Source organism: Haliotis cracherodii, unplaced genomic scaffold (genome assembly GCF_022045235.1).
Source record: "Haliotis cracherodii isolate W230 unplaced genomic scaffold, xgHalCrac1.p SCAF_5, whole genome shotgun sequence".
Taxonomy (NCBI): Eukaryota; Metazoa; Mollusca; class Gastropoda; order Lepetellida; family Haliotidae; genus Haliotis; species Haliotis cracherodii.
In genome coordinates this window covers 69,314,347-69,325,731 of record NW_027266308.1, presented here as the reverse complement: position 1 = coordinate 69,325,731, position 11,385 = coordinate 69,314,347, and the positions used below count along the sequence as shown (strand labels likewise).

The following is an 11,385-nucleotide window of genomic DNA, read 5'->3' as shown; positions in this document are numbered from 1 at the left end:
AAATGTTTCATTTGAGAATGAATGAGCGAGTGGGTATGTATTTATGATGTATGTGTTTGCTTATGGCAATGTTATTTATGTATAATGTAAAGCATTCATTGGTATGTTATGTGTAACACATAATTCGTGTTTTCTAAGGTAACCCGTTTTACCTAAGTAAGTATATTTGCCTTTGTATTCGTATTTAGATGCAGGCACCATAAGTCCCGTCAGTTGCGTTAGTGAACACAGTTCCCGCCTCAGTTTCACCTACAGGGTATGCTTGTATTTAATGAAATTAATTAATTGTGTTTATCATATTATTACACATGTGTAGGGATACAAATGTATATATAGTTATTGTAAGTTATAACACATCCTTCAATGTATTTGTTGAAAGCAAGAGTTCTATCTATTTCTATGATGTCGTCGGTGTGACGATGTGAATGAATGTAATGTGATGTGCTCTTATATATCTGTGTTTGTGTATATTAACATACATATATATTTACGTGTATATATATCTTTACATTTAATATGTTTCAGGGCGTCTGTATTATCTGATAATAAATCCTCACGACAAATAACGACCTGTGTTATTCATCAACACCCCCGGTTACACATCCATCTACGCAACTGGGATACGATGACATGTATCAGCCAAGTCTGTGCCCCTGACCACCCGATCCCGTTACGGCAAGCATGGGTTGCTGAAGACCTATTCTACCCCGGATCTTCCCGGGACTTAAGTGTGTATGAGATATTGGGTACATGGAAGTGTATATTCACATTCGCGACTTCGTTTCAGCAACGTCCCTTGGGCATGCCAGAATCCATTGTGGGTTCGAATCCCGGTTCGCCCTGATCATGTTTCTAGGTTTGTCAGCACCATACCCGTGCTCGTGGGTTTCACCGAAGTGGTAAACGTCTGTGACCTGCATCACTTGGGGCTTTCCTCCCACATTAAGCTGACACTGGAATACAGTGCAATGCGGCGTTAAACTCAACTCACTCACTCGCTCTTTTCAGCAGGCATGCGTTCCGTGTCAAGAGACGACTTCGGGTCAAGGCTAGGGCAGTATAGATTATGTATGCAGGTAATGTCAAAGGTCACGGGATCAGTAAGATAAGCAAGCCAGATGACAAAAACCTGAACGAGTCACGTGGCGCGGTGTCCAGGCCTCAGGGTGCCGTAGTACAAAACAACCTTAAGGCTTCGACTGTCGTCAGTCCTTGTTAGGGTATGGGAGTTATGATCACCTTAGCGCTAAGATCGCTTTGTACAACGACACCCAGGTAACACACAACCGCACCTCGGTTACACACAACCGCACCCAGGTTACACACAACCGCACCTCGGTTACACACAACCGCACCCAGGTTACACACAACCGCATCTCGTTTACACACAACCGCACCCAGGTTACACACAACCGCACCTCGGTTACACACAACCACACACAACCGCACCCAGGTTACACACAACCGCACCAATGTTACACACAACCGAACCCCAGTTACACACAACCGCACCTCGGTTACACACAACCGCACCTCGGTTACACACAACCGCAACCAGGTTACACACAACCGCACCTCGGTTACACATAACCGCACCTCGGTTACACATAACCGCACCTCGGTTACACACAACCGCACCCAGGTTACACACAACCGCACCCAGGTTACACACATCAGCTTGGCTCCTGAGAGTTTAAATGGCTTCGTCCTTGTCCAACACTCAAACACACTCAGTACATGTGGTATCACCTTGTACAGGTGACTTTGTTCCAAATAGACCTGGGTACAATGCGTCAAGCCCATTTCTGGTGTCCCCCGCCGTGATATTGCTGGAATATTGCTAAAAGCGGCGTAAAACCAAACTCACTCACTCACTCGAAATACCGCTGTTCATTAAACAAGACATAGGACACTGGATGCTGTAAGTATGTGTTTAAGTATAAAACTTGCTCCGCCTTAGCGACGTTGTCCTTCTGTCCTCCTCCCAAACTATGTAACAACTGGGATTATAGAGATGTGTGACAAAATAACTACGGGTCCCATGGTGTGATCTTATCTTGGGGTAGGGTCAAGTGGACGTCTTTCTTAGGTTCAATAACTCAACTACAAGGGTGTTACAACAAAATATATTTCTTACAGTAATGAGTTCATGAAATGTTATAAGACCAATACCTCCAAAATGATATGAATCACTTTCACGATCTGGAATATATAGTAAGGTTCAAAATTCTACCCAACAAAAATGTCTGAATATGTCATGAGATACGAATGCCATTTTACACGCATACGGGATGCAGATCATCTCTTAATGGAAGTGTCGTTTATCCGTCACCATGGAAACTATGGCGCCTCCAGCCGGTCACACTCCAGACAGAGCTATGACGTCATGACTCCAAACCGATAGGTGGTGCTCTGACTGTACGTCTCTCCAGGGTGTAGGATGGTGCTGGGGAACTTGGGCTAAACAGATCAGAATTATAGCTGAAGACTTGTTCAATGAGAGATCAGCATTCGATCACGTTACCTATATTTAAATTTTGAAAAATGTACAGCAGTAAAAACAAGAGGGACTCTGAGGTCAAATAATCACAGTTACTCACGTTTATGGGATAAAGCGGTAGTCTGTCATACAGACCCTGAAACACAGCCCATGCAAGTCTAGATGCATTGTCAGGAAAATGAACCGTCTCTTGCTTCCTTCATATTATATTTTATAACTATAATCTAACAACTGTGTTTTTCTGTAAAAAATGTTCGTTTCAAAGACTAGATGTTATAAGATAAAGATGGGAGATAAAGCGGTATATCCCAGGAGAAGGATGGAAGATAAAGCGGTATGTCCCAGGAGAAAGATGGGAGATAAATCGACATATCCTCGGAGAAAGATGGGAGATAAAGCGGTATATCCCAGGAGAAAGATGGGAGATAAGGCAGTATATCCCAGGAGGAAGATGGGAGATAAAGCGGCATATCCCAGGAGAAAGATGGGAGATAAAGCGGCATATCCCAGGGGAACGATGGGAGATAAAGCGGCATATCCCAGGAGAAAAATGGGAGATAAAGTGGCATATCCTAGGAGAAAGATGGGAGATAAAGCGGTATATCCCAGGAGGAAGATGGGAGATAAAGCGGTATATCCCAGGAGGAAAGCCTGTGTGACAAGCAGCGTGGTTTTGTGACCCAGAGAACAACCCGCCCATCTTCCCTAGGCAAGGTAGGTATCTTACTGTAAAAGTGTAGTTTTTATAGTCAGTTAACTCCCTTGCCTCGGGAAGATGCCCTCCGCCATACTGGATATATCAAAACTTGGCAGGCAGAAAAGTAGCCAATCTAACAAAGTGTAATAAACTTAATGCTCATATCAAACTCAACTTGATACAACTGTATACAGCCATTTTGTAATAAAGGCTGTTGTCCTTTACGGTGGTCACGGGTGGCCCAGTCGTATGAGGCGCCGCGATTCGCTGTGCAGAGTTGCGTCCCTTGGGCACGCCAGAAACCTATGATTGTGAGATCGAATCGCTGTTCGCCCCGATATGTTTCTAGGTTTGTCAGCACCATACCCGTTCTCGTGGGTTTCACCAAAGTGGTAAACTTTCCTCCCACATTAGGTGTTAAACTGGAATACTGTTAAAAGCTCAACTCACTCACTCACTCCTTTATGGGGAATTTGCTTTGTCGTAAACGTTATATTTCGTGGAGATTGCTGTTATATGAAGTCACCACTTGCACATGATTTCATGTTTATCAGTTTGACTTTTTCCGATGAACAATGCAAAGTTTTCCTGAAAAGCAAGACAACCTTTCTTCCTAGGTTTCGATGGGTATTTCATTCGTTATAAACTGACGTCCAAAAGAAACTTTACCAACTGAAAATATAAATTTCAGACAAAGTATAAAAAAAATTCGATGAAGTCTATCTAAAACACATAACCTAAATACAACAATAATGTATGCAGAAAATGTTAATCGTCTGTTACATGTTTGCGAGATAACACGCGAAAAAGTGAAAAACACGTGCACCATGGACAACTGCAAATGCACGTGCGGGTAAGGGTATAAAACGATTGCAACGGCAAGTCAGACATCCACAGTGATAAAAAACACACAAAAGAAATGCCATGACTCACAGTCGAACAACGTGAACGAGCCTTGGGTATGGTACAGATGGGAGCCACCCACGCCCATATTGCACGAACCTTCGGTTGCTTCCGTGTTGCTGTTACCAACTTGATGCAACGTTACAGACAGACAGGGCGGACCGCTGACAGGTCACGAACAGGCAGACCCAGGGTGACCACGCCCCTTGAGGACCGGTACTTGCGTACCTTGCACCTCCGAAATCGCTTCCTGGCACTGACGTCATCGGCGACAAATGCCTTAGGTCACAGGGTTAGTCGACAGACAGTGGTCAGGAGACTCAGGGCTCATGGAATCAGGGCTTTTAGACCATACAGAGGACAGCTATTGACAGCGCAACATCGTCGTCTGCGATTGAGATGGGCCCGGACTGTAAGACGTTGGCAACGACGTGACTGGCAGAGGGTTTTCTTCACTGACGAAAGTCTATTCTGTATGTTTAGGGTTGATGGAAGACAACGTGTTTACCGCCGAAGGGGTGAACGAACGGCGGCGTGTTGCGTGCAGGAGGTCTTATCAATGGTGGAGGGAGTGTCATGGTGTGGGGAGGGATCTGTGGGCAGGAGAGGACACCGCTGGTCATCGTTGACGGAAACTTGACAGCTCAGCGTTACATGGAAAACATTCTTCGTCCAGTTGTCCTACCATTTCTCCAACAGCAGCCACGTGGTGTCATTTATCAGCATGACAACGCTAGAGCCCAAACAGCCAGAATTGTCACTAACTTCCTCACAGCCAACAACGTCAACGTTGTGCCGTGGCCTGCACGCTCACCCGACATGTCCCCCAAAGAACACCTCTGGGACTTCATGGATCGTCGTGTTCGACAACGACCACACTCTCCAGCCAACCGGCAAGAACTGATCTTGGCCCTCCAAGAAGAATGGCGTCAAATCCCACGTGACCTCATCAGACGACTGACTTTTTCTATGCGTCGAAGAGTTTTTGCGTGTATTGAGGCATTTGGTGGTCACACACGCTAGTAATGACTTGTTATTGAACGTGAGCGATTGTTTATGTATTCTGCCTATTGTGCATGATTCTGAAAGCTCGAGTTTTGTACCACAACCAACTTTGGGGGGCTCTGACGTCATTCTCGGTCACGGTATGATTGTCATTTTCAGTGTTGATTATGTTGATATATTGATCTTCTCAATACACTTTACTTCATGCATGTATGTTTTGTTGTTTTTGAGCAAGAGTGATTTCAAACTCTGGTAAAGTTTCTTTTGGACGTCAGTTTATGTCTGTCAGAAACATTATTTACCGTTTGTTGGTTGTTTTCATATGAATAAATATTATCAAGTCTTTGAAAGGCATTTAGAAGTGATAGACATAAGCAAGAGAATTTATGGATGTCAACGTCTTTATTATGAGGAACACAACGTTTCGGAATATATACTTACTCCTTCATCAGGCCGGGGGTCATTAGCGCGGATAGGTAAAAGAACAGGAATAGCAATGGGCAAATGGAAGGCTGCTACATTATAGGCACCGACAAAGATCAAAGCAATCAGTCCCAAGCACTAGGCAGACAGGTTCCCTGGTCACGGTTGATGGATGGCTGGTGTCTCCTGGTGTCAATGGCTTTACCTGATGAAGGAGTAAGCATATACTCCGAAACGTATTATTATATCATAAAGTCAATGAATCTGTGAACAACTTTGTCAGACATGTGTCAACTCACGTTGTGGACGCTGTCGGGGTAGTGTTGAGCCTCGAGACAGAACGCGGAGTACCTCCCATACACCGCCCCTCCCTTCCCGGGGTTGTTGAGCCAGTGCCCTGTGTAGAACATAAGGGCAGGCTCGGTGGTGGAACACTCGAAGTACCGGCCCGACCCTGGGTGTTCGAATCTGTGGAGAAAACAACGTGAGATGAGTGAGTGGCGATATTTGTCTAATAATCCTCCTTAAAGACGAGAATCACTAACTTACATAGCTGTTCATGTCCACCGAACATTTTCAACAAATTACCGAACAAATTACTATTTTTCCAGTTTGAACATCAGGTTGTCGGCCGCTTACCTGGCGGGGAAGGGGGGGGGGGGGGGGGCGGCACGGGTGGCCCAGTCGTCTAAGGCGCCGCGACTCGCTGTGCAGGGTTGCGTCCCTTGGGCACGCCAGAAACCTATGATTGTGGGTTCGAATCCCGGTTCGCCCCAATTATGTTTCTATGTTTGTCAGCACCATACCCGTGCTCGTGGGTTTCACCGAAGTGGTAAACGTCTGAGACCTGCATCACTTCGGGCTTTCATCCCACATTAAACTGACACGCCGTGATATAACTGGAATAATGTTAAAAGCGGCGTTAAACCCAACTCACTCACTCACTCACTCACTCACTTACCTGGCGGCAAACTCTTTGTTCCCCGTCACCTGCAGGTTGTAATTACAGGTGAAGCCTCTGTCTACCTTGGGATTGTGCAGTCGGTCACCAACACGGGTCGGTGTCCGGAGGTCTTGGGGCTGACCAGTCACATCTTGGATTTCACCTGCATATATATACAACAAGGTCATGTACAGTGAAACCGCGCTAGTCTGGACCCCGTACATCCCGGACATGGGGCGTCTAGTAGTGAGTGAGTCAGTGTTGTTTGACCCCGCTTTTGGCAATATTCCAGCATTATCACAACTGAAGACACTAGGTGTTGATTTCACACATTGTTCCCATGTGAGGAATCGAACCCGGGCCTTTGGCATGAGGTGTGAACGCTTTAACCACGAGGCTGCCCCACCTCCCGGATGTCTTCTATACTTCAAGGGAGATAACTACTAACCCATTAATCCGGACATATGTTAATACACACAATCATACTTACCGTACCATTCGGATAACACGGTTTCAGATTATCATCTTAGCATCAATTTCTTAAATGCAGATAAAGTGGTTGCAGACTGTATACAGTCTATGTGTATGCACCTGTCGGTATATAGAGGTTATTCATAGGTAGATATGTGTCAGCCTTCACTGTCGCCACGTGGTTCTCCAACTCTGCTGCTCCCGCGCCCTGAAACAGTGTAAAGGATTAAAGCTGCGAGATCAGATATGTGAGGGTGTTCAAGGTGTACAAAACCAGATATTTAGGTGTGTTTCTTTGTTTTGATATCTGAGGTTTGTTGGATATCCGAAAACATATACAAGCATGGCCTGTCCGAAGATATCGCGTCCTAAACAACAGAAACATCTCAAAAGGAACATTTCGCCTTGAACAATAGGACAAACCCAAGACGAACATCTCGCTTTAAACAATAGGACAATCCCAAGAGGAATGTGTGTAATCGGAATAGATTAATGAAGGGATTCATTTCCCGTCCATTACTCACATGTCCGGCCAGGTTAAAATACACGTGGTTCGTGAGGTTGATGGGCGTGGCCTTGGTGGTGGTCGCTGTGTACTCGAGAGTCAAGCCGTTGTCGTCATCTAACTCATACGTCACCACCGTGGTTACCTCCCCTGGAAAGTTCTCCTCTCCGTCAGGGCTGACATACTTCAACACTAACTTTTTCTCTTCTATGGTGGCATCCCAGAGCATCTGTTGTAGGCAGAATATGGACAATGCGGTTTAGAACCATCGTCATGCGACTTCGTGCATGAAACACTATCTTGTTTAATGTTTACTATTGGCTTGTGATTCTTAAACCCATACTTATGATGTACTGGTAGTAGGGATTTCATACGATTAGTCAAGTCAAGTCTTTTGTGTACAGGGAAAGTGCATATGTACATATTGCAACAGTATATGAATTCATACATAACTTGCATTATATTATTCCAGTATTTGCAAAATCTTTGTCTCATTGAACAACTTTGACATAGCTATTTACATAAGTTTCTTAGTCACCAGACAGAAGCGTTCTCAATGTATACATATTCGGATGATAGAGGAGTCTTATGTTCTTACAGGAATTACATATCAAATTAAATGATAATCTCTTCTGTCCCTATATTGGAAAAGGGAAAAACGGAAAGTTTTTTGCCGTGTTGGTTCTCGCAAAGCACATGGTTTTTTCACGTTTAGTCTTCGAGCTAACCTACAAACCAAATCACGCCTGTCATGAATGAATGATATCCATTAAAAACACCATAAACACATATGCATCCATGTTCGTTTGTTTTTTCGTTGTATAACGACGCACTCAGCAATATTCCAGCTCTATGACGACGATCTGTAAATAATCGAGTCTGGACCAGACAATCCAGTGATTGACATCATGAGCATCGATCCACGCATTGGGATACGATGACATGCATCAACCAAGACAGCGAGCCTGACCACCCAATCGCAGTAGTCGCCTCTTACTGCAAGGATAAGTTACTGAAGATACCCACATCTAAGCTTAATGAGATTGTTGCTTGCAGCTGCACTTCAGGACGCTATAAAAGTCACGTGATCAAATGACGATCTCTTATTGGATACGGCTGAATATGTTTAGAATTGGTCACCAGCAACCCAGGCTTGTCCTAAGAGGTGACTACCGGGATCGGATGGTCGGGCTCGCTGACTTGTTTGATGTATGACATCGAATCCCAATTGCGTGGATCGATGCTCATGATATCAATCACTGGATTGTCTGGTCCAGACTCGATTATTTACAGACCGCCGTCATACAGCTGGAATATTGCTGAGTGCGGAGTACAAATGTTAGCATTGGCTGGTCGCGCTCGGTGACCTGGCTGATTGTGGGCCATCATGTCACGACTGCTTGGACAGCTGCTCATGTATTCACAAACGACAGCAAATGCTTCAATGGAACAGGGACATTGGTGAACAGGACGCTGCCACCCTCTTGATGCACGGAATTGGTGGAATACATGAACAAGCGAGTGTATCACGTGTTACAAGCCGTACCTTGTCAAAACCCTTAGTGCCACCGTGCACGAAGTTGTTGGCCTCCTGGCGGTCGTTGGCGTTGAGGTTGTAGGTTTTGCCGTCAAGGTCGAAGGTGGCTCCGGCAATGCGGTCAGCCACACGGCCCACAAGAGCGCCCATGTAGATGGGGTTGGCTTGGTAACCTTGCAGAGAGAGGTGACATTGGAATGTGGTCAACAGTCCTGAAGACAAGTCCCAACCAGTTAACGTTGGACTTGGTCATGGTTTGAAACAAACAATAGAAATACCTATGGTGTAACAAAACATATTGTGGTCCATGAACTATAGAGTCTGACACTCATCTGTGCCCTGGCCTATGTAGGGTGTCCCGATTGTACGGAGGACCAGTGACAAGCACCGTCAACCATGTACTGGTCTGCCTCAATCACTCCGTAGGCCGCCAAGATGTCGCAGGGATACTGACTTGGGAGTGAGACCGCCTCAGTGTCTGCCCTCCCCCCCCCCCTCCCCCCCCCCCCCCCCCCCCCCCCCCCGCCTTCAGACTGTGAAACCTCCTCTCTAGCTTCCCACCATACCTCCTTACACAATTTAAATATCAATTGATAGCCGTGTGGTTCAAGTGCACGCTCGTCACGCCGAATTCCCCAGATTGGTACAATGTGTAAAGCCCCCATGATATGGCTGAAAATACTGATATGGTAGCGTCACTCACTCGCTCACTCACTCACTCACTCACCCACTAGCTCACTCACTCGCTCATACCTTCAATGTCTTCAAAGCCTGGGCAGATGTCCGCGACCCTCCCCGCTCTGTCTGGCATCCGGATCTCCGTGATGGTACCGCCGTAGTTGATGATGCAGACCACGACGTCGTTCTTGTTGGTCAACGTAAACCTGAAACCGGTTACAAAATACCAAAAATGCATAACAGTTGTCTATTGAAATTAAAATCATACCCTCTTCGCGAACACCTGGTGTCATCACTGATTTTCAGTGGTCCGTTCATATAATTTTCACAGCTATTTTGCTTTTTTGAAATCTGTTTCGGTGGATAATCAAGACTGGTTATTCTCTTCCATTGACGATTTATATTTCCTATCCTTTATTTTATATTAGACCAGTCAGTATTAAAAAAATTGATAAGATTATGTTGAATTCACAATGCGACGACTTTCTTACATGAATATCGTACGGATGTTCTTCAACAATCTGTCACAAATAATATACATAATTTAGACACATAGGTTGTATCTAATGAGATTCCGACTGTGGTCCCCAATAACAAGTGCTTGCACGGCATTGTACTGTAAGGGCGCTGCGCATGTCAAGATATCATCCAAAGGTCTGTCGAGTCTAGACCGGAAGTTCCGGGCTTCGATCCCCGGTCGCGTCATACCAACAATCGTTAAAAAGATGTTTGTTGTTTCTACTCTGTCTGACGCTCGGCATTAAGGGGCTAAAACATGCACTCGGAGTCAGTATACTGTGTCTGAGTGGGGTATTCATGTTAAACTGCGGCATGCTATCTCAGTGGGCTAGCACTATTAGATCGGCATCAGCCCGGACTAGTACAAGCAGCCACACACCCACACATACACGTGCATGCACGTCGCTATTTAAGTGCAATAATCTTGCACGCGACGTGGATTTCGACTCACCTATCCTCGAACACTGTTTACTGTGGCGTTCAATACAACCACGTGAAAGCAATTGCTAGAAAAAAAAACTCAAAAGAAGCTGAAGAAGATCACCATTAAGAAGGCTGTGTGTTTAAATACCCCCAGTCATGACAGATTAACTATCGTTATTACACACTGGCAATGTCTTGACACATGAACACTCATTACATCGTCTAGACTGACTCTAGAGCCTAGTCCCTCTTTAACGGCTTTATATTATCGGGACGTGTAGCAAGTCTAGTGACATGCCTTGACCTGAAAATGACCTGACTGACTTTACCACAGACCTACCTGGTCACCTCGCTTCCATCCCTCGTCTGACCGTAGCTGTCCTGTGAAACGCGCGACATGGTGGACTTGGCAGACTGTTGCGGACTTGGCGGACTGTGGTGGACTTGGCAGACTGTGGCGGACTTGGCAGACTGTGGCGGACTTGGCAGACTGTGGCGGACTTGGCAGACTGTGGCGGACTGTGGCGGACCGTGGTGGACTTGGCAGACTGTGGCGGACTGTGGTGGACTTGGCAGACTGTGGCGGACTGTGGTGGACTTGGCAGACTGTGGCGGACTTGGCAGACTGTGGCGGACTGTGGTGGACTTGGCGGACTGTGGCAGACTGTGGCGGACTTGGCGGACTGTGGCGGACTTGGCGAACTGTGGTAGACTGTGTTACAAGCCCGGCTCAACACGGCTTCTGACCAGGAGATGTCGCTAAAAGCACCAAGCTACCCAC

The 11,385-nt window shown here is 45.9% G+C and overlaps 1 protein-coding gene across 1 annotated transcript; it reads right to left on the bottom strand.

The window, feature by feature from the left end:
- Window positions 1–2,139: 2,139 nt before the first annotated feature.
- On the bottom strand, window positions 2,140–11,385 carry LOC139442913 (galactose mutarotase-like). The gene is made up of 8 exons (XM_071223835.1): window positions 10,945–11,385; window positions 9,738–9,868; window positions 8,994–9,157; window positions 7,467–7,676; window positions 7,063–7,150; window positions 6,490–6,634; window positions 5,828–5,996; window positions 2,140–2,460 (listed from the first exon to the last, which is right to left on the bottom strand). Exons 1-8 carry the CDS (start codon window positions 11,001–11,003, stop codon window positions 2,377–2,379), a joined length of 1,050 nt encoding a protein of 349 aa, XP_071079936.1. The 5' UTR covers window positions 11,004–11,385; the 3' UTR covers window positions 2,140–2,376.